The 25,122-nt window shown below is 39.3% G+C and overlaps 1 protein-coding gene across 5 annotated transcripts in view; it reads right to left on the reverse strand.

Moving 5' to 3' along the window:
- The window catches only part of OSBPL1A (oxysterol binding protein like 1A), a 219,869-nt gene that overhangs the window by 91,099 nt on the left and 103,648 nt on the right, over positions 1 to 25,122 (reverse strand). For 4 of the 5 annotated variants that reach the window (XM_059895089.1, XM_059895088.1, XM_059895092.1 and 1 more), the window contains one exon: positions 5,828 to 5,990. The exons of the other annotated variant lie outside the window; for it this stretch is intronic. In XM_059895089.1, coding sequence (XP_059751072.1) covers positions 5,828 to 5,990 — 163 coding nt within the window. The remainder of the gene's footprint in view (positions 1 to 5,827; positions 5,991 to 25,122) is intronic. 5 annotated transcript variants of the gene reach the window in all.

The following is a 25,122-nucleotide window of genomic DNA, read 5'->3' on the forward strand; positions in this document are numbered from 1 at the left end:
AATAACATCTCATCCCAGCTCACTCCTCTGTCACCCACCCCTCCTCTTCCACACAGCATCCAAAGTGGCGCATGCAGACCATGTGAAATTCGCAAGTGTTACTGATTCTTTTGTGCTCTTTACTGAAAACCAATATATTTTTAGGGAGGACAGAAATATCAATGACATTTGTTCAACAACCTGCATTCAACAAACATTTAGAGACCAACTCTGAGTCTATGCTAAGTACCTCAGGAATATAAATAGATAGGGTCTCTACCATCATACAGAGACAAGCACAATATAACCAAAGGGCTATGAAAAAGGTGTAAACTGAAGAAACACAAAAGAAGAAACAATTAATTCTGCCTGGGGGAGTCAGGAAAGGCTACCCAGGAGAGCTGATAATTTAGAGATATCTGAGAGCTCTGATAGGAGAAGGGGGTAGCAGCAAGTGAGGGTGAAATGGAAAGGGCAGAACGATGGAAGGAACATGTAGAAGGAGCTGCTTTATTCTTCCCTCAAGTGGTACCTTCTACATATTTCTGTACTTTACTTGCTGGCTAAATGGAATTTCTCCACAGAACTAGTTAGCCTCTAGTTTCTCATTAAATCTTTTGCTTTAACACGCATGAAGCTTTAGCCCTTTTCCCAGGAAGTGCTCACTCACAGGTAGTAATATCAGAAACCTCACTCGATTTAACCATTTCATTCCTTAAACACACACACACAATGAGGACAAGATGTGATGCTTCGTTAGATTTAGTTCCTTCTAATCATGTTACACAATGGAATTCAACCAAATTGTGAGAAAGAATCTGTTTGCTTTATGGAATTTTATGAAATCTTAAGTCATTGAGCATACTGGAAAAAAATTTAAATAATCAAAAGATCCCATGGGGCTGGAAAAAAAATACACTACACTGTAGGCTTATATCAAGTTTTGTCCCACCCATTGTATTAGATTTTCATTGATCCTGCTTATCTAAAAAAAATTTTAAAGGGAAATCAGGAAGTCACATGGACTTAATTTTAAAGGAAGTAAAACAAGTTGTAACCGACTTTAAAAAAGCAGTTTAAGCATTTCGTGAAAATAACTTAGAAATATTTTAAGAGAAGTATCTTTAAAAACCTTTTTCTCACATCTTTTAAATACTGATATTAGGATAGGCTTGATTTAATCTATTATTCTGATTCAGCAATTAAAAAAAGCTTTAAATGAAATACAGGTTTGTATACTTGTTCTTGTTCTCTCTTACCTCTGACCCAATAGCCTCCGTCACCGCTGCGCTGTGAGGATGGAGGAGGCCCGGTGTGGCTGGAGCCCAGCGAGTGAACGAACGAGGGACAGGCAGGGTGTGGGTCACGTCAGGAGCCTTGAAGGCCCGCTAGGGAGTCTGGATTTTACTCTAGGTGCAGTGAAGAGCCACTGAAGGATCTTAGGCTGGGGAACGCGATGATGTGATTGTCTACACAGCATCAGTGTGGGTGGTGTATACGGTGTGAACCTCAATAAGGCAAGGCTGGAAGCACAGTGACCAGTTAAGAGGCTGGACAAGAGCGGGTGCAGCGCAGGTGACGGTACTGCGAGCGAACAATGGGCAGCCCCTTAGTGTTCCAGGCACTGTTTTAAGTACAAATATTTATTAGTTTATTCCTCCCAATAATCCTATGACCTACTTGCAGATGAAGAAATGAGGCACAGTAAAGTGAAATCATTTCCCAACGGGTACAGGAATTGGTAGAGCCATCACTTATCAACAGCCTTCCAGCTGCAGCACCTACACTTTTAACCAGCACCCTGTAGTAACAGAACATATCAATAGATGGATTCAAAGTATGTCGCGAAGGTAGAATGGACGGACCCTGGTCTGCGTTTCATGGAGGTGGCACATGAATGCCATGAATTACTCCCAGGTTTACATCTTTAGGAAAGGAAAGAGGTGCCATTTACTAAAATGAAGCAAACTCAAGGAGGAAGAAGACCTAGGAGGAAGATCAAGAATTCATCTTTTATTTATCCAGCTAACAGCTGAGTATATAAGTCTCTCACAAGAGGTTAGGGCTGGAGAAATAAATTTGGCAACTGTGGTAGTCAGAACAATGGCCCCCAGTGACGGCCGTCCTAGTCTCTGTGGAACCTGCAGATGTGTTACCTTCCACGGTAAAAGGACTCTGAAGGTGTGACCGAGTTAAGGCCACTGACATGGGGAGGTTACCCTGGATTATCTGAGTGGGTCCACTGTGATTGCTATGGTCCTTATAAAAGGGAGGAAGGAAGGTCAGAGTCAGAGAGAACGGAAGATGCCAAACTGCTGGCTGTGAAGGTGGAGGACGGGGCCTTGAGCCAAGGAAGGCAGGTGGTCTCTAGAAGCTAGAAAGGTGAGAAGGCAGATTCTCTCCTAGAGCCTAGAGGGAACAAAGACCTGCCAACACCTTGACTGCAGGACTTCCGACCTCCAGAGCTCAGAGAATGAATCTGCATTACTTAAGCCACTACATTTGTGGTCATTTGTTATGGCAGCGATAGGAAACTATTACAGGAATTTTAAGTTAGCATTTAAGATAATGTGGTATTGTAATAGATAGGTGAGGGAGATTAAGAGGTACAAACTTCCAGATGCCTAGACTTATGGGGATCATTTTTAAATGTACAGAAATATTGAATAACTATGTTGTGTAACAGGAACTAACGTAGTGTTACAGGTCAATTATACTTCAAAAACAAATAAAAAAACCCACAGAAAAAGATGAGATTCTTGGTTACCAGAGGTGGGGAGTGGGGAGAGGGGGAATGGATGAAGGTAGTTTCAAAAGGTACAAACTTCCAGTTATAAGATAAATAAGTACTAGGGATGTAATGTAGAACATGGTAAATATAATCAACACTGCTGTATGTTATACATGAAAGTTAAGAAAGTTAAATCCTAAGAAGTCTCATCACAAGGAAAATATTTTTTTCTATTTCTTTGATTTTGTATCTATATGAGATGATGGATGGTCACTAAACTTCTTGTGATAATCATTTCATGATGTGTGTAAGTCACATCATTATGCTGGACACCTTAAACTTATGCAGTGCTGTAAGTCAATTATTTCTCAATAAAATTGGGAGGAAAAAAAAAAAGAAACTGTAGATGAAAGAAGCAATAACTAAACAAAAGTTCTGGAGAAGGCACAAGGAGATGGGTACCAGAACAAATCAGGAGGGAATGGCCTTAATGAAAAGGGGACACTTCTTTTGTAACAGAAGAGAAAGAGGAAATGGGAATGGAGGTTAATGTGTAGACTGCAGTGAGAAGATGAAGTCATTCCCAAATGAAGGCTTTTATGATCTCAGTGAATTACGTGGCTAGGTCATCAGCAGCGCAACACTTCAACCCTGGGCATCTGACTCGTAATTTTAATACAGTTTTACACTGTACCAAATGATTCCCAAGATTTGTAGTAGGAAATAGTAGGAGTGGCCAAAGAAAAGCTACTATGTTCAGGCAAATATAATAAAACTCAGGTGGGTCATTCAGGGCAGGGACGAGCAAACTCAAGGCACCTGTCCCTCTAGCTCCTTATCTCCAGCCACAGTGGAACATGCTGGCTAAGCTAGGCACTGAACTCAGCCTCAGGATCCTTCTCAACACAGCAACCCATCAAGCAGGTGGTACTGACTGCAAACCAATCTGAATTGGCACTTGAGATGAAATTCATTTGCCAATCCTGACCCAGGGACTGTAGTTCTTCTTATCGCCTTCTCCCAGAGGAGACGACTGTGGAAATAAATGTGAAAATATGACTGAGAAGCAGAAAGATGACAGTAGCTGCTAAATGTCTATCAAGAAGAGAATAACTAAGAAAACTCTGCTAAATCATATCACTGACTTTCATGCAACCTTTAAAAAGAATGAGCTAGAGTTGTAACACTGATGGGAAAGATTTCCAAGATACACTGTTACATGAAAAAGCAGACCTAGAACAATTATACAGCTACTTCCATTCATGATTCTTTAAAAACCCCATACGTACACATGCATATATCCACGCGAATGCTTTAGAAAGGTCTGGAAGAGAATCTATCAAGCTGTTAATAAGAATCTCTGAGGAAGAGTGCATAATTAGGGTAAGGGATGAAGGGAAATTTTCACTGGGCACTATACGTACTTTTACATTGAATTATTTATAACAAATACCTTTTTTAAAATAAAAATTAAATTTTTTCCTTTGTTTTTTAAAAGGACAGCAAAGATGGGCAGCTGAAGTGTCTAGGTTCTTTTACATTCAGACCTCTTTGCATTTAATCCAATAATCTGTCCGGTAGCTTTCCTTTTTGGATGCCCCAAACAGAAGGAATACAGGCAGTAACAGGACTGGACGTGGCAGAGGGTAGATGTGAAGAAATGCCAGCAGCCTCAAGTGTCCTTCACCCTCCCCTCCCTCCTCCGTCAATCAGGTTAAATGCTTCCTTTACCTCTGCCACCCATTCCACTGCTTTCACATCGGATCTCTACTTTCTCATCTCAATCTGACTCACTATTTTCACAAATACCACATCTAATTGCCATCATCATAGTCATTACAATCCTTTCTCTAATTATTCCCAAATCTGGCTATTAGAATTAGCTTTTCCGCTTCTTTTGATCATGTCACACTTCTAAAATTAATGTTCCTATGTGCTGTTTATCTTCTATAATGAATCTCTTCTCTGTATATCCACCAACATCATTTTTCTTGTCCTATATCATCACACCACGTTAACTTCCTTAACCTCATCTTCTTTAGTTCTCATTTCTACAACCTCTCTCTGTGCTTCTTTTCATTTCCTATCATTAATTTGACCCTTTAACTCCATATCCACTGAGGTCTCCTGCTTCCATGGTCCAGTTTTGTGAGACCCAATAATTGTATATGTTCATCTACTTAGACAAGCACATAATTTCTTCGCATAAAAGAATTGTTTTCCATCTCGCTGATCTCCAACCACCCCCTCCCAGGTTTCCTTCCATGACCCCGCCCACATGTACCTCAAAATTCTGAAGGAAGTTCCTAAAAAAATCAAAACTACTTAGCAGTACCTCCTCTCAAAAGTCATTCTCACCTCTCCACACACATCTCCCACTGTTTGAACACGTGGTACCTGTCAGGCACTGTCCTAAACACTACTTACACAGATGAACCCACTTAATCCTGACTCAACCCACTGAAATGGAAACTATAATTATCCCCATTTTAAATATGTGAAAGCTGAGAACCAGAAAGGTCATGGAACTTGCCCACGGTCGCACAGCTGACCAGTGTCAGAGGCAGGATTCCAATTCAGGGAATGTGACTCTGGAGTCCCTGCTCGCTGCCAGTATGCTAGGCTGCTCTGAGGCATGTAGCTCTGAGGCCAAGTTAAGCTCTTCCTTTTTCTCTGTTCCAGCTACACCATGTCTCACCTCTCCTTTGGCACACAGCATACCATACTGTAACCAACTGTTTCTTACCTGTGTCCTTTACTCTTAGACCTCTCTGAGAATAGAAACTATCCATCTCTCTATCCTTTAACATATAATAGCACTTTGCACCAGGAGGTACTTAACAGTCATCGAATAAAGGAACAAACCAGATTCACGGCACTCTGGCCCCAGCACAGCATACGCCGTCAACAAAGGCAGACTCAGTGATGACTTTCATTTCAAACTTTTGGGCTTCTGCCTTAATAATGTCACACAAAAAGTAGGTCATCTGGGGAGCTGAAGTGATACATTTCCATCTGTTTATTTCAGGCAACTCAAGGTGACATCCACCCTAAGAAGACATTTAGGTGGTCAACTGTGAATTACCAACAACACAGACGGCAGGGTTCTAGAATTACCTGACAGCGCATCATAGAACTCGTCCTCACTAAGGATGCTGAGAGGTGGGGAGCCTTTAACCAGAGACTGCTCTAATTCATGATGTTCAGTGGCTAGAGTCGCCAGCGCTTCTGACAAAATTTTGTTTTTTTCTTGTTCCTGTTCCAATTTAAAATTCCTCACCTGGAAGAAAACAGATATACAAAAAAGGCTTCAGAGTGACAGGAGATATAGACTTACTCAAAAGGTTATGAAAATTATTCGCTTCAGATCCACTTCAATTGCAACATCAGGAATGAAAACAGTCGTGCTACATACACATGGATGAATGAGCAAAATTACTAAGCTAATTCTGTTCTTCCCGTGGGGCCTTTTCTCACAACACTGCCAGCTAATGAAAATAGATTAAGAACTAGCAAACAAATGCAGCTCAAATGATCAGGATCCTAGTATAAGGACATTAGCCAATTTGAAAATCATAGAAAATTTTTAATAGAGGATATTTCGTTCAACATTAATCATGAAATTAAGAAACCAGTTTTTGAACAAAATAAAGAATTGAAACCATTGTAGATATTAAAATGTGTACCACATCAAAGCATAAGACATAATCCTCCAGTTCACCTCCAAAATAGCTGGTATATCAAATGAGGGGAAACAAGAGGCCAGGTAATGACATTTTAATTGCCATTTTTCAATTACATATTTTGATTCTGGTTCCATATTTTACCTTGAATCTAGTATGCAAAATAAATAATAGATTACAGAGAAAGCAAAGCCTTAATCCTTTGAAAATACAATCTGTTCTTCCTATCTAATTCAATAGCATCTGAATTTGCAGTTAACTAAAACCATATAAAATGTAAGTAACCTAATTCTCATGTAAAACAGCAGGTACTAGATTTGGTATGAACAGTTTCACCTATCCTTGTATCAGAACTCTGAAAACCACAACTATTCCGTTATCTCCCTCAACTTCTAGAGCCCACGTGGCACTTTATTTTTTTATTTTTTTATTTTCTTAACATCTTTATTGGAGTATAATTGCTTTACAATGTTGTGTTAGTTTCTGCTTTATAACAAAGTGAAATCAGTTATACATATACTTATGTTCCCATATCTCTTCCCTCTTGCATCTCCCTCCCTCCCACCCTCCCTATCCCACCCCTCTAGGTGGTCACAAAGCACGGAGCTGATCTCCCTGTGCTATGCGGCTGCTTCCCACTAGCGATCTGTTTTACGTTTGGTAGTGTATATATGTCCACGCCACGTGGCGCTTTAGGCAGGAGCCTGAGGAGCTGGTAATCTCAGAAGTTTCCTGTGCCTGCTTCCTCCCCTACAAAACTGGGATTCTACTGCTGTCGAATAATCTAATTGGTGGCTTCAACACAATGGTCTTCAAATTAAAAAAACAAACAAACAAAAAAACTCTAGCAGCTCAACCTATTTCTCAAATGTAATCTCAACACGTAAAACAGATGTTCCAGGAAGCAGAACTGCACAGGATGATGCCAGGTCTCGATCAGGAGCCTCTGTGACTTTCCCCTCCAGGCCCAAAGCCAGGGGCTGTTCCAACAGTTTGAAAGGCACTAGATGGGGTGACCTCTGAAACCTCCTCTTGGTCAAAACGTCGGCTCCTGGGTCTTGGAGCTGGCTAATCTCTCACCGCTGCTCCCAGCTGCTCTCTGCTGAACCTCGCCCCCCACTTCCTGGCAACCCTCTCAGTCTCCTCCCCTCGGTCCCCAAGGACGCAGCAGCTCCCTCTACGTTCTGACTTCACGGCCACGCGTTAGGTACAACACTCCAAGAATCCCGGGTATGACTTAAAATACAGTTCTACCAAAATGCTAAGTTTGTAACAAAAATAGGGTTAAAGCTTCATTATCTTGGGAATAGTTCCAGTCCTCAAGGCACCTTAGTATTTACTATCATTACAGTAACGAGGTTATTCTTATTAGAACTGCAATAATGAAATAAAAATTGCAATAAATGGTAAGCACTAACGAGCAGAAAAGACATGCAGAACAGAAAAAAATTAAAGATTTATATAATTATAATTTTTAAGGAATTGCAAATATTCCTATAATCTAAAATTTTATCTCCAAGGAGGAAATACTTTTACTATGGCTGAAGTCAACCTAGACCAAAAGAAAAAAACAAACTGTTCTTCCTCCACTTGATATGTTAAACAGCTCATTTACCTATAAACAAGGCCTACAAAATTCATCACAATATCCAAAATGAACCCTTCTTTGAATGGAAAAGATCAGCACTGCTGTAGATTCCAAAAACACCACTGCAGGAAGATCCAAACTCTTTTACACCTGCCCACCCCTCTCCCTTTAGCTTTATTTTTTTTTAGCTGTTCAAGTATCAAAATGCAAATGTGCTGTTGACACTGTACCTTTCCATGTAAGAAACAACTAAATTATGTCTTCTGGTTAACAAATACATAAGTTTCAGTACCTAAATTCATCTTGATTTCAGAAAAGTGGCAAAATAAATGATCGAGGCCCCAAAATATCGAGTTCCCTCAACAAAACCATACTCAAAATCCTGATCCTTTAACCATTTAAAGTAAGCATCCCTGCAGTTCTGCCACCTCGACATCTGCTCTCACCTGTTCTTCAGAGAAGGAGGGAAAGGCGTGGGAGCAGAAGGGAGAGAAGAGGCCCTACCTACAGTCCTGGTTCTCACCTTGTTTTTATCTGTCAGTTGATCTGAGGGCACTTGTATTAATTTCAAGCATAACAGGATCTTCTGTACTGAAGGTACCTTACCCTCAAACTTCCCACCAAATGGCAATACCTCCCCATCCTGTAAAGTGATGTAGCTGAGAGTAGGTGTGTCACAAAAACTGCACTAGTAAAGCGCTCTCTCGTTGCTTTAAAGAAGCGTCTAAGAACATACTTAACTGCCGTTGATGCTTTTTGGTCAATTAAATCAATCAACTGGAACAGTCAACTGGAACAATGTAATTCCAAATCTATTACAATCTCAGTATTTCAGAAACACTTAGGGGATATTCTGTACTGGAAGTTTAGTGTAGAACTACTCATCAAGTGATGCAGAGTGCAAGTTCTGCATAAGGAACTTCTGGGATTCTACTGCTGTTGAATAATCTAATTGGTGGCTTCAACACAGTGGTCTTCAAATTAAAAAACAAACAAACGAAAGAACTCTAGCAGCGCCACCTATTTCTCAATAGGTTCTTAGATAACTTATGCATAAAATCTTCATCTTACTTTTCAACTCTGTCTCCGAATTCTCATTTGCCAGCTTAGAAGTTATGTTGGAACAGAAACAGTACCTTTATGCAATCCCTCTCTGAGATTCCAGGCACAGTGCTTCACTTTTCTGTGTATCAATACTTGCACTGATACATGCATATGACTATGGTTTTTTAAATCCTCAAACTGTAACTACCTTAGTTGTTATTAAGGGAACAAAGAACTTCCTTCCTTCACAAAATCAGTGAAGCCCAGCACGTCTGTAATTACATTAGGCCATTTCTAGCATAGGGTATGTGAATTCTTCAAACTCACATATAAAATCTATGCCCTCAGCCACTCTGCCACAACAAAAATCAACATATAACCAAGTAAACATAAATGCCAACCTTTTTATTAGGAACAACTTAAGGACGGAACCACCATACATTTAATAGTTACACATTATTAATTATTCTTAATAGACACATTGCTCTGTGTCTGTGGCCCCTTAAGACTAATGCAAATTCAAGCCTTTCCAGTAATCTCCTCGCATCACTTCAACATGACCCCCTTTCATCTTACTCCATTTCATGCTGGTGGGTGAAATACACAATGAATACTTCCAAAGTGTTCTTCACTCCGTCAGTGAATGGATGTCAGCAAAAGAATTCAGCGTTTTAAAAAGTCTTGTGCTAGCCAGTGAATACACATTGCATCGGCTCTCTCCTTCTATAAAGCACCCTATTACTTACCTATGTTTCTGAGAGGTTAAATCAGGCAGAGACAATGATGAAATCTGGCAAAGACACACCACTAAGCGGGAGTAAGTGATTAGTATTCAGAGAACACTGTGGCCAATTATCCAATTACAGGTTACGTGACATTCTGGCCCTCATGATCAATCTAGTTAAGCTCTTTCAACTGGCTACACTCCGGTCAGTTCAACAGCATTAGCCTTTCTCCTTTCTTCTTTGTTACTGGATGTGTGGCTGTAACAAAGAACATATTGGCTTATGACCGAAATACTACATCTTGAATTAAAAAACATCTAATTTTATTTCTTAGATAAGGAATTGCATTGGCACTTATTTCCGTGGTTAGAGGACCAACAATAGGCTGACTTTTCCCTGCTACTGCCACACAGCTGTTGGAAAGTGGTCCTGGTCATTTACAGCTGGTAAGGGCTCTTCTGCTCGTAGAGGACGACAGCACTGCTCTGGGCGGGGCAGCTCTCATGTGAAAGCAAGCACACATTATTCCAGGTTCACAGCCAGGCTGAATCACACTCTCACCCCCAGGGTGCAGGACAATCGAGATCTGATCCCATGTCTCAGGCATGATCAAGTATGGAAACATATCCTCATGACTGGATAGTATACATTTGCTTTGTTTTACAGATTTACAAAGCACCCTTGCACACATTAACTTTTAGGGTTTCGCTGACTCTAATGCCCTTCTTCTATGCCATCCCATCAATGCCTTTTCAACTGTACACATTTCCTTATGTTCCTGAAGGCTTTTCTTTCAGTCCTTCCTCTCACTAAGAAAGACACTTATTTAACTATAAATAAGCCTCAGTGGCCAAGCAGATTTGTCTGATAGGAGGAAATGGAGATGAGGTAGGATGTGCAAGGAGGCTGTGGTGGGAGGGGGACTGCCGAGAGCTTGCAGACCACTGTAGGAGCTCTGGCTTTGACTGACTGACAAGAGGAGCCACTGCATGGTTTTGAGCAGAGAAGTAACATTATTTGATTTACATTTTAACACAATGTCTTTGACTGATAAGCTGAAGAAGAGACCTGGGGGGAAGGTCAAGCTTAGAATCAAAAAGATCCCTAAGAGGCTACTGCATCAATCCAGACAAGAGATGGGTAACAGCAATGGAGGTGATGGGATGTAGTCAGATTCTGGATGTATTCTGAAGGCACATCTATGGGATGCGAGAGAAGAGAGGAATCAAGGATGACTCCATAGTTCTGCCCTGAGCAACTGAAGATAGCGTCATCATTACCCAGTGCAGGAAGACTGCAGGACCAGGACAATCAGGAACTCATACATGAGAGTTACCATCAGACGTTCATGCAGATGTCATGTAGACAATTAGATAACCAAATCAGGTTTTCAGGGAAGAGGTCCAGGCTAGAGATATAACTCTGGAAGTCCTCTGCAAAGAGATCATGTTTTAAGCTGTAAGACTAGATAGAGTCACTAAGGGAGAAAGTGAGACAGACACAGGAAGAAATTCAAGGACTGAGATTTCCTTCTGATGGGAAAGACGAGAAAGAACCAGCAAAGGAAACAAAAAAAGAGAGGAAAGACAGAAGGAAACTCAGAAGTGTGTGGTATCCTGGAAGCCTAAATGAAGTACTTGAAGGAGGAACGAGTGATTAAATATGTCAAACACTGATAATGGATCAAATAATACGAGAAGTAAGAAAAGCCCTCTGGATCTAGTGATGAGGTCAATGGTGACCTTGACAAGGACAGGCTCAGTGGAGCATTGAGAGAAGGCTGAAGGCAAAGGCATGACGGGAGTGGGTCAGTAGAAATGAGAGAAGGAAACCTGGAAAGGGCAAGTACAGCCTATTCTTTTTGCTAAAAAAGGAAAGGAGAAAATTGGGGCAATTGCTGGAAGGGGGTGTGGGGGTCAATAGGCTTTATTATGAAAGACAACCCAGCATGTTTCTACATCGATGGGAAAGATTCAACAGAGAGGAAACTGATGTTGTAGGAGTGCAAGGAGAGAACTGCTGGAATGATGTTCTTGAGCTTGCAAAAAAAGGATGGGCTCTAATCCACACAGTTGGCCTTTGCTAAGGGCACGGACAGCTAATCCTTAGCTGCAGGAGAAAGAGCAGCATGTATGTGCCCAGATGCAGATAGGTAGGTATGTGTAACCAAGTTTTATTCTAGTTGCTCCTTTTGTCTCAGTGCATATAAGAACGAGAGAGAATAGGGAACAGAGGTCTTCAACCTATAGGTCCCGGCATGTGATGTGTAAGAAGCTACCAGTCTCTTTAACGTTATACACAGCATTGAAAAATTTGCCCTGAGATTTAAAATGAGATCATATCCAAGGCCTTCCAAAGCCTCATTCACACTAAGCTGGTCAACCCAACACAAGGTAGCTGTTCCAGAATTTTCCCTTTGCTCACAGTAGACTGTGGCTTGCTCCTGGCACCGTTAAAAAAAATGCCCCTTTCTTACTGGCACTGCCATCTTCCTCAATCTGGCTCAAACCAATAGAAAAGGAAACCCCACTGGGAATTACCTCTATACTTCTCTGTCCCTCCGCTCTGCCTTGGGAATGAAGGTGAGGGTGTTATCTGCTTGTTGACTTACTGACATGCTCTAAGTAAAATGACCTCAGTGGAGCTTGTTAAACTGCAGTTTCTGCTAATAATCTGTTAAATCAATTACTCCCAGATGTATCTTCAGACATTTTAAGTTAAGGAGGAATTTGGGGGTAACTGCCTACTCCCATATCTAGGACAGAGCCCAATAGTCACTTAAGAAATATGGTAAATAAACAGAGAGTTTAAAAAGCAAGGGCTAGTGATTCTTAGAAGAATCAATATAAACCCAGAATATCTGATAGTTATTTTTGTCAGTCTGATTTAAAAATAACCTCCCACAGAGGGAGGAATTAGGAGACTGGGATTGACACATATACATTATTGATACTATGTATAAAATAGACCACTGATGGGAACATTCTGTATAGCACAGAGAACTCTACCTAATGCAGTGTGGTAACCTAAGTGGGAGGGAAGTCCAAAAGGGAGGGGATATCTGTATGTATATGGCTGATTCATTTTGCTGTGCAGTGGAGGCTAACACAACATTGTAAAGCAACCATACTCCAATAAAAATTAATTTAAAAAAATAAAAATAACCTCCCATAAAAATAAAATCAATGGGAGAATAATGCTACATACAAACAACAATGCGACTAAGTTGAGGTTTTACATTTTAAAAAAAGAAGCAGAAGAGAGAAATATGTCTTCTGAAACAGAAGTACCATTCACTTCCATGGTATGCTACCAGCAGTAGATTCAATACACATGAAGTCCACTCCCTTGCTTAATGGTTCTGGCATATGAAATAACTTGGTACAAGTAAGATTTCATAATAATTTTCTCTTTCAATTGCAAAGCTGAATCAGTTGACACTGATTGTAACAGTCATGTAAGGAACAACTACAATAAAGTGCAATTTCCATAACTATGTACATTTTACATTCCGGAAGTTAGCACTTACAGAATTATATTCCTAAGAGCACTACTACAGCAATGTATAATCTCCAAATTATTCTAGATTATAGTACAATGTATTAAAAATTTCAAAAGGTTTTTATGTATCACATAAATTACAGAACAGGATGTTAAACTGCCATGTAATGGTATATATTAAACCGTGGCAAACAAATTTCAATATAATGTAAAAAATCAGTGTTGGCTATATGAAAATGGTAAAATTCCAAATCAACGTACTCAATAAAGATTCTGAAGTTTTAAAAAGTCTATTCTTTTAATCATGTCTCAAACTCCCGATTAAACAGTTGTTCATGACTGTATTCCCTAAGTGCCTGGAATGGTTGCATATGACATGCTCAATAGTAAGTCTTAAAACAGAATTTTAAAATGAAGAACATTCGGGTGTATAGTAATAGGAGAGAATAGAGGGGGACTGAAGCAATGCAAAATAACTTTTTTTGATAAAATCTCTTTAACTAGTATTAACAAGTATTTCACAGTTTATCCCAGAACTAATAACTTAAGTGCACGACCCTGAGCAAAAATGTTTCTTAAAATCTCACTATTCTTAACTTCAGTATGAGAGTTCATCTAGCAAAAAAAAAAAGGGCTTAACTTCCTAAGCATTTGTGTAAACAATGGTTCTGCTTACACAGGGCTGTTTCTATGTCTATGACTGATAAAGTATATGCATAGCACTTTGCATTTTAAAAGACACTTTTACATACTGTTAGAGTTCATTAAATCTTCCTAACCGCCCTATGAGGAATGCATATATGTATAAACTGAAGATCATAAAGTTTAAGTAACTTGACAAAGGTTAGCAGAAGAATAAAAAACTGAAACCAAGATCTTTTAACGCCAAAGCCCACAAGCTTTCCAACCCATGGTGTTGCCAATAACCATAAGACCCTAAACACTGTCGATGGCAATCCACGATCAGGAATTTTAGAAGCAGAGGGTCTCACTTTTTGGGGGAATGGGGTTACGAGACTGATGGACCAGATAAATGAGGGAGGGCAGGCAGTTACCTGGACTACAGCAATGCACTTGTTAAAACCATCCCTTGGACCCCTGTCAGGAATGGCATCACTGTAAAATGGCAAGATCGTTAGGTAGATTAGGAACTTGGCTGAATCCATGCCCTCCAGGAGAAGGGTTTCTTTTCTTTTAAGATCTATTCTGTTCCAAACTTGGCTTAGAGTTGAGATACTCCATCGTGAAGAGTATACGTGGAGCAGCTATAGGGTTGGTTTGGTTTGGTTTTTAATCAGAATGCCCAGTTTCAGCCCAGACCTACTGCCTCAGGACTTACAAGAATGAATGAGGTCCATGTAATGTGATTTCTCCCAATATCTAGTCTCTTCTTCTTCCTTAGTAAGAACCCCAATTTGTTAGCTGGCTACACTGCCCTCCATCTTTTTTTTTTTATTTTTATTTTATATTGGAGCATAGTTGATTAACAATGCCCTCCATCTTAAAGACCATTGCTCAGTCTTCCCATCTTAAAGACCATTGCTCAGTCTTCCCATCTTAAAGACCATTGCTCAGTCTTCCCATCGTAAAGACCATTGCTCAGTCTTCCCATCGTAAAGACCATTGCTCAGTCTTCCCATCTTAAACACCATTGCTCAGTCTTCCCATCTTAAACACCATTGCTCAGTCTTCCCATCGTAAAGACCATTGCTCAGTCTTCCCACCTTAAAGACCATTGCTCAGTCTTCCCATCTTAAAGACCATTGCTCAGTCTTACCATCTTAAACACCATTGCTCAGTCTTCCCACCTTAAAGACCATTGCTCAGTCTTCCCATCTTAAAGACCATTGCTCAGTCTTCCCATCTTAAACACCATTGCTCAGTCTTCCCATCTTAAAGACCATTGCTCAGTCTTCCCATCTTAAACACCATTGCTCAGTCTTCCCATCTTAAACACCATTGCTCAGTCTTCCCATCTTAAACACCATTGCTCAGTCTTCCCATCTTAAACACCACTGCTCAGTCTTCCCATCTTAAACACCACTGCTCAGTCTTCCCATCTTAAACACCACTGCTCAGTCTTCCCATCTTAAAGACTATTGCTCAGTCTTCCCATCTTAAACACCATTGCTCAGTCTTCCCATCTTAAAGACCATTGCTCAGTCTTCCCGTCTTAAAGACCATTGCTCAGTCTTCCCGTCTTAAAGACTATTGCTCAGTCTTTCTGGCAGCTGTGGTCACATGACTAAGTTCTGGCCAAGAATGGAAGTGATGTAAGGAATCCACCCGGTCTCCTTAAAGGGAAAGGCACACTCCTATTTTTTGCTCGCTTGCTTGCTTCCTTCCTCCTGACTAAACTTTGGTATTTAGAATAGCCGCCGACACCTGAAACTGCCACACCAGGCCCAGACTGCCTACCTCCTGTCTTCTTTAAGGTGAAAAAGAAATTCTCTAACTTAAGCTCACGTTATTTGGCTTTGGGTTTGTTGTTGTTGTTGTTCAGTTCTAATACTAACACTAATACATATGATGTTTTTTCAAAAACTCCACAAATTATTCTAATGTGGCTTCTGGATAAGAATTGCCAATTCAGGAGAATTTCAGTTTAGTTAAATATTTGCTGGGCAGGTACTACTATTTCAAGGTAGTGCTAGGGATACAAAGTATCAACAGAAGAGGAGACTGGTTAATCCCTGGAGAGTTTATAGTCTAGAAGGAGAAAAAGACAGAAAGACACTTCACATTCCTGCCCAGTACACCTATTTAAAATGCAAACCCATCATTACTTTTAAGCTTTTCAATGGTTCTTTACTTGCTTTCATTTACAGTCTCCAAAATGGAGTGTGTGTACCCATGAGATATAGGAATATTAGAAAGTCTTTTATATTTACTTTTGTAAAAATATTAGACCAAATGTTACATATACAGATGTGATATATACAGATTAACAACGGTGCCTCCACATGGTCCACGGGTCACTTGGTCAAGGGTCAAGTGCAGGATGCACAGTAACTTCGGGGAAGAGTGGAGACGACCACTACGAGGCTGACAGAAGCACCTGCTTCCAGGGTATCGTGAGGCACTGCAGTTCATGAGAGCTTGGTTACGAGGACTTACAGACTATATCATCTAGTTTCAGTTAATTCACAAAATACACCCATAACGTAAAGAGCACCACAAAGGAACTCCAGATCGAAGACACTAATGACGCTAACAAAGTGAACAAAGGGAATACAGCAAAGGCTTCTACTGCCAGTGGGAGCTCTCTGCCAGCTACCCTGCTAAAAACAGATCACATATAATCAGATGACAATAAGCCAGTTCTCCAGAAACCATATGAAATATGGATGTGGATACATATACATAGAAATATGGATGTGTGCAGGTCACCCTCTATTTATGGGTTATTATTATGCCTTGAGATATAAACTAATGAGCACATGAAGTCATGACATTTGTCTCAACATTTAAAAGCTAAGCATCCAGAGGGTGAAAATAAACTTCCCCAAATTTCTTCAGTGATGTTTAAAGTTACATGACATTCAGTCCAGAGCTTTACCCTTTCAATTTCTTCACTAAATGTAATAAAATGTTTAGCAACTCCTTCAATGGTTTTTAATAGAAAAGACAAAAAGCTACAAATCTACCTAGGAATAAACCTACCTAGGGAGACAAAAGACCCGTATGCAGAAAACTATAAGACACTGATGAAAGAAATTAAAGATGGTACCAACAGATGGAGAGATATACCATGTTCTTGGATTGGAAGAATCAACACTGTGAAAATGAGTATACTACCCAAAGCAATCTACAGATTCAATGCAATCCCTATCAAATTACCAATGGCATTTTTTACGGAGCTAGAACAAATCATCTTAAAATTTGTATGGAGACACAAAAGACCCCGAATAGCCAAAGCAGTCTTGAGGGAAAAAAATGGAGCTGGAAGAATCAGACTCCCTGACTTCAGACTATACTACAAAGCTACAGTAATCAAGACAATATGGTACTGGCACAAAAACAGAAACATAGATCAATGGAACAAGATAGAAAGCCCAGAGATTAACCCACACACCTATGGTCAACTAATCTATGACAAAGGAGGCAAAGATATACAATGGAGAAAAGACAGTCTCTTCAATAAGTGGTGCTGGGAAAACTGGACAGCTACATGTAAAAGAATGAAATTAGAATACTTCCTAACACCATACACAAAAATAAACTCAAAATGGATTCGAGACCTAAATATAAGACTGGACACTATAAAACTCTTAGAGGAAAACATAGGAAGAACACTCTTTGACATAAATCACAGCAAGATCTTTTTTGATCCACCTCCTAGAGTAATGGAAATAAAAACAAAAATAAACAAGTGGGACCTAATGAAACTTCAAAGCTTTTGCACAGCAAAGGAAACCATAAACAAGACGAAAAGACAACCCTCAGAATGGGAGAAAATATTTGCAAATGAATCAATGGACAAAGGATTAATCTCCAAAATATATAAACAGCTCATTCAGCTCAATATCAAAGAAACAAACACCCCAATCCAAAAATGGGCAGAAGACCTAAATAGACATTTCTCCAAAGAAGACATACAGACGGCCACGAAGCACATGAAAAGATGCTCAACATCACTAATTATTAGAGAAATGCAAATCAAAACTACAATGAGGTATCACCTCACTCCTGTTAGAATGGGCATCATCAGAAAATCTACAAACCACAAATGCTGGAGAGGGTGTGGAGAAAAGGGAACCCTCTTGCACTGTTGGTGGGAATGTAAACTGATACAGCCACTATGGAGAACAATATGGAGGTTCCTTAAAAAACTAAAAATAGAATTACCATATGACCCAGCAATCCCACTACTGGGCATATACCCAGAGAAAACCGTAATTCAAAAAGACACATTCACCCGAATGTTCATTGCAGGACTATTTACAATAGCCAGGTCATGGAAGCAACCTAAATGCCCATCAACAGACGAATGGATAAAGAAGATGTGGTACATATATACAATGGAATATTACTCAGCCATAAAAAGGAACGAAACTGAGTCATTTGTTGAGAAGTGGATGGATCTAGAGACTGTCATACAGAGTGAAGTAAGTCAGAAAGAGAAAAACAAATATCGTATATTAATGCATGTATGTGGAACCTAGAAAAATGGTACAGATGAGCCGGTTTGCAGGGCAGAAGTTGAGACACAGATGTAGAGAATGGACATATGGACACCAAGGGGGGAAAACTGCGGTGGGGTGGGGATGGTGGTGTGCTGAATTGGGCGATTGGGATTGACATGTATACACTGATGTGTATAAAATTGATGCCTAATAAGAACCTGCAGTATAAAAAAACAAACAAACAAAACAACTAATACTAAACTTTCATTGGGTTATTTGTATGGAAATATGTTAATATAAATGTTTCAGACATTACATGAAATTTCTAAAAATCTTATATTTGTATTTGTATGGAAATATGTATGGAAATATGTTAATATAAATGTTTCAGACATTGCATGAAATTTCTAAAAATCTTATATGTTCTGGTATAATGTTATAAGTACTAATCGTAGTTATTACTTTAAAATGTATATCTCAGAAATAACTAATTTTCTTGTCAACTGCATTATTATGAACTTTCATCAAATCTTTAACTGTGGTCATTTTTAAGTCTTTTGTCATTTACAGACAGTTCTGAGTGTACTCTGATGCTTTTGCAAATATGTTCCTATAAAAGGGTTTCATCTTCAAGAAATTCATGGAAAAGACTCTGACAAGTACAGGTTTCTGGTAACTGTACTGTTGAACTGAATGAATAAGCATTTTCAGAACTCTAATGAAAAACTGATGAACTCATAAAAGTGCTAACAAAAGATCAAGATGAAAAAAAAATTAATTACATGGGACTGAGTGAACTGATGAGGATGAGTATAATTTTTGTGACTTTCCGTCTGAATTAAAAAAAAAAAAAAATCCCACAAGGACTCAGAGGCAAAGAATATACAAATCAATTTTCACTGCAAAGTAAAGGAGCTGTTACAGTGGAGGATTACTGGACTGAATGTCAATATTATGACATAGTATGAGTGTGTTTCATGTTTGGTAATTGCAATCATTGTTGCTTTTGTTGTGGTCATCCATGTACAATGCTTGGTGTCAGTCTATTTATCTCTTGTAAAAATAAAATACAGTGTGTGTGTGTGTGTGTGTGTGTGTGTGTGTGTGTGTGAAAAAAATAAATAAATAAAATAAAATATTTTAAAAAAAAGCTACAAATCACTTGAGGAAATACTTATTCTCAAATTACAAAAAAATAGTAGACAGAAAATAGTGTAATGAAAAACTAAGATATATTCCTTTGTCAGAAAATACTGCTGTAAGACAGAAAAAATTGCTGAAGATATGAAAAAACAATTTAGTGTGGGATGTTTGCCCTACAGAAAATTACAGCTGCTTTGAACATGTCTCGGCTAAACCATGTTTGAATAATGAACTACAAGAACTAGTTTTTTTTTTTAATGAACCTCTAAGGGAAAAATGTATCAAAGATATATTCTCAATAATAAATAACTAAATAAAAATGTTTTACGGAAAAACTGTGTATATGTATAAATGCAATGTCCTGATGGAGTATTTATTTTGACCAAAATTTTTTACACAACCAACCCAATTTTAAAATGAGCAAAGAACTTGAACAGACATTTCTCCAGACATATACAAATGGCCAACAAGTATATGAGAAGAGGCTCAACATCTTTAGTCATCAGAAGAATGCAAATCATAACAATGAGGTATCACTTTACACCCACTAGGACAGTAAGTGTTGGTGAGGATGGGGGAAAAAAGAACCCTTGTGCCCTGATGGTGGGAATGTAAAATGGAGCAGATGCTGTGGAAAGCAGTTTGGTGGTTCCTCAGAAAAAGCTAAACATAGAAGTACCATATGACCCAGAAAATTCACTCTTAAGTATATACCCCAAAACACTGAAACATGTTCAAACAAATACTTGTACAAAAGTGTTCAAAGTAACACTATTCTCAATAGCCAAAAGGTAAAAACAACCCAAATGTCCATAAATGAATGAATGAGTAAGATGTGTTGTATATATATAATGGAATACTATTCAGTCATTAAAATAAAGTACTGATACATGCTACAATGCACACATGCTGGAAAACATTAGGCTAAAGGAGCCAGACACTACAGCTCACACACTGAATGATTCCATTTATAAGAAATGCCCCAAACAGGCAAATCCATAGAGACAAAACACAGATTAGTTGTTTTTACGGGCTGCGGGCAGGGGTGGAGATGGGGAGTGACTGCTCAGTGGATATAGGGTTCTTTTTTGGGATGAAAATGTTTTGGAAGTAGATAGAGTGATGGTTACACAACATTGTGAATTACCAAATGCCAATGCACCTTATGCTCAAAACAGTTAATTTTACGTTATATAAACGCTATAATTTTTTTTAAATTAAAAAACAAACTCAAAAAAAGCCCCCACGAATATACATTCCCCATATGATACAGGCATTCTATTTGCTCCTAAGTATTTATTGATACCTAAGAGAAATGAAAGGTTATGTCCACACAAAAACTTGCAGTAGCCAAAAACTGGATACGATCCAAATGTCCATCAACAGGCAAATAAACTGTGGTACAGCCATACAATGGAGCACTATTCAGCAATAAAAAAGAATGAACTATTACTACGAGCAACAACATGGACAAATCTGCAAACAATTATTAAAGAAACTGAACCTCCTCCACCCCCATAAAAAGTATGATTCCATATATGTAAAATTCTAGAAAATGCCTACTGAGCACTAATTAGTGATAGAAAGCTAATCAATAGCTGCCTGTGGACAGGGGTAGAAGGCAGAGTAGGAGGCACCACAACAGGCAGGAATAAGCTTTTGGAAGTAATAGAAATATTCCTAATCCTGAAAGTGATGATGGTTTTACAATGTAAACATGCATCAAAACTCACTGAACTACATTGTAAATGTGTGCAATTTATTGTCTGTCAGTTATAACCTCAATAAAGCTATAAAAAATACGAATATTTAGCAATAGTAAGGGCATAGTGAAAAGACCACTCACTTACTGAAAATGGGAGTCAAAATAATACATTTCTTACTCAGACAAACATATTTTCGAAGAATATGTATGACAAAGAAAAATACTCTGATACTACTGAAAACAACATAGGATATCAAACTGCAATGTCTGCTGTATTTGTGTATTTGCCAATACAAACAGACTAAGACAAACCAAAACCTCCTGCCAGTGGTTGCTGGGCTCTGGTGTTTATATTCTTCCCTATGCTTTATAGAAAATAGCTCTATATTATATATATATATATATATATATATATATATATATATATATATATATGTGTGTGTGTGTATGTGTGTGTGTGTGTGTGTCTTCCATAAATCTCTCATAATTTTACAATTAGCAAAATATCTTTAAATGTGTCTATTTAGGAATTGATGTTTGCAAACTTTTGCATCAAAATCGCAAATGTGAAAAATCTGCATTGCATCAAACACAAAATGATGCTTACAAGGTACTCTCCTATAGTGCAGCGCGCATGGCTCTCTCAGCCGTCTACTATAGGAACCCGATCTGAGATTCTGTTAAGCACACTCCTGCTTCATCATGGCTGCAAAGCTTCTACCTAAAAATAGCTTACTCTTATGTAATCACTCACCACAGATTTATATATCTTATGTATCCTTGAAATACATTTCTTTTTTTAGAGATAATCCCGCAGGAGGTAAACAACCATTTTTAAAAGCAGAGAAGTTTAATCATAATCTAAACATATCTTATTTTCAGATGTTATTCAAGGGCTCTGTAGCTGATAGTTCTGTTGGTGAAAATAACTAGAAAAGTTAACACCCTACCAACTCTAATTTTTTTAATTAACTTTATTGAGAGATTATATACATCAATTTTAAATGTAGAGTTCAACGAATAGTCACAAACGTACACCCCACGTAACCAGCACCGCTATAAAGATATAGAGCATTTCTCTTCTCTCCTTCCCCCAGGTCCCCTCACTCTCCCTGCTGTCCCCAGCCCTGCAAACCACTGCTCTGATTTCTGTAACTTATGCTTTAGGTTTGTCTGCTCTTGAACTTCAAATAAATGGAATCGTGCAGAGTATACTCCTTTGTGTCTGGTTTCTTTCACTCAGTATAATGTTTTTCAGATTCATTCATGTTGCTGCAAGTATGAGCAGTTCTCTCCTTTTCACTGCCGAGGACTATTCCACTGCACAGCTACACCACGATCCCCAACTCCCCTCTTTTAATGCCTTCAGCTCTGTCTCTGGAAATATCTTTTTGTTGAACATCATTAAGTCCACAGAGACAATAACTTTGCTTTTACAGAATTTTGATGTTTTTTTCTGTTTTGACAAGTGTTTTCATGGTTCTCAAACTGGGCGGGGGGGAGGGGATGACTAAAATATGCTTGAATCACAGCTCAGCAGATTTTAACTCCATCTGAAGAAAACATCTTATGTGTCTAAAGCAGTGCTTCCCAAGTTTTGCAAGTCCTGGCACACATGGAAAACAACCTTTGTATGGCACACAGGAGAGACCAAGCACCTGATTTGGGGCTCTGGCCATTCTAAGGGTTGAAAAGATCATTACTCTGAAGCCCACTACTTGGAAAGCTCTGTTAAGTTACACTTAAAGAATAAATATCCTTGTTTTAATGACCAATATTGATTTTTACAAAACAAAAATCTTATGAGCAAATAAGGTTATGTATTCAATAAAATATTGATTAAGCAACCAAAGTGACTGGAAAATTCCCAAAGTCTTAAAATAATGAACATAGCTTCTAATTTTTCCTTCTTTAAGTACACTTAAAATTTTTTTCCCGATTTTTTCAAGCAACAAAAAAAAGGACCCATGACTGTCAACTGGTGCCCAAGCACCCCTTCCCAGCCTAGTGCGACGCAACTTCTTCGGAGAGGGGAGTCAATCCTCCCATTGTGCTCTTCATGCCACAAATATTCATCAACCACCTACACCATGCCGGGCACTCCAGGCCGCAGGGAATCAGCAGTGAACAAAGCAGACAAAAATACCTGCACACAGAGGACTGACAGTCTACCAAGCGGAAAGGAACAGGTAACGGAGTGAAATACACAGTGTGTTAGGTGGTGGAGAACACTAACAACAAAAATCAAGCTGGGAGGGGAAAGGGAGTCCCGGGAACCAGGGTGGCCAGGGGACTCACCGGGCAAGCGCCACTGGATTGAAGGCCAGGGTGAGGGAGAGGCGGGCAAGTGTCGGGAGAAGAGCGCTCCAGGCAGAGGGAGAGCAAAGTCCTGAGGTAGGAAGGGGCCTGCGAGTCTGTGGCACAACAGGAGGCCGCCGTCCTCAGAACAAAGCGAGTGGGGCAAGAGTGAAGCAAAGGAGAGGCCGGAGAGGCCAGAGAGGCCAGAGAGGCCAGAGAGGCCAGAGAGGCCAGAGAGGCAGGGCCCACCCCTCAGGGCTGTGGAGGCCAGCATGGCCCTGGAGGCTCCTTCCCGGGAGCAGGACGGAAAGCCAACTGCGAAGGGCCATGCTCTGCGCCCCAACTTCACGTGGGACGCCAGGCTCCTTTCTGGAGGACGCAAGACCTGAGGGCAATCGGTGAAGAGTAAGAAGAAAGGATGTGGAAAGCCTGACACAGGAATAACTGCTGAAGGAACTTGGAGATGCCTGGCTTGGGGAAGAAGAATTTATTGGTTGCTCCAAAGAGCTGATGAATTGTCACAAGAGGTAATTCCTTTCACTTTTTTGTGACGCTTCAGAGCACAGACTTGAAACCATGAATTTAAAAAAAAAAGAAAAGGAAAAAGAAAAAAGAAGAGGAAAAACAAAAAAGAAGAGGAAAAACCTCGCCTTAATATAAGTTTTAACTTTCTAGTATTTATAGTTTTCCTACAGTAGACTGGGTGGCCCTTAAATATTATTCATGTATAATAGTAGTAGTAGCAGCTAGAAGAGCAAGAGCTAACATCTAGGGATGTCTACTATATGCCAGATGTTATGGTAAATACTTGGTGTGCCACCTCATGTAATCCTCCCACAATCCTATGAAGTAGGTATTATTAACAATGAGGAAACTCAAGCTCATTGAGATGACACGACCTGCCTAGGATCGCAGAACCAGTAAATGATGGAGCCAGTGCTCAAACATAGGTCTGGGTTTGACTCAAGCTTCAAGACTGTAACCACTGGCACCCCCTGCCTGTATGTTTATTGATGGCAGTGTTTACATGGCACATAAAGGGACCATCTGGCTGGCAGGAAGTTGGACAGAGGATTCTTGCAAATGGAGAAAAATTAGGTAACCTCTAAGATCCCTTTTTATAATTTTGTGGTTACATTTTCCCAAGTTTCCATCTTATTTTTTAAATTTTCCTTTGACTTCAAGGCTTATAGAAATTTTATACTCCTAAAAACGGCTAAAGATCAAATAATAATAATTATTTCATTATAGAATATGTTAAATTACCTGTCCAATTCTAACGCTGAGGATAATTGTGCTCTGATTTTGAGTAACACATATTTTCCTTGATTAGTTCCCTTGTAGAAGTGAAGGTAGGCTTGACTTTTCTCAAGTACAGTTGATACTTGAACAACGCAGGGGTTAATCCACGTATAACTTACAGCCCACCCTCCGTATCCAAGGTTCCTCCACATCTGCTAATTCAGCCGACCACGGACCATGTAGTACTGTAGTATTTACTATTCAAAAATATTGGCATGTAAGTGAATCTGTGCAATTTAAACCCACGTTGTTCAAGGGTCAACTGTATATCAATTTCCTTGTCTCATATTTTATATC

Source organism: Balaenoptera ricei, chromosome 14 (genome assembly GCF_028023285.1).
Source record: "Balaenoptera ricei isolate mBalRic1 chromosome 14, mBalRic1.hap2, whole genome shotgun sequence".
Lineage (NCBI taxonomy): Eukaryota > Metazoa > Chordata > Mammalia > Artiodactyla > Balaenopteridae > Balaenoptera > Balaenoptera ricei.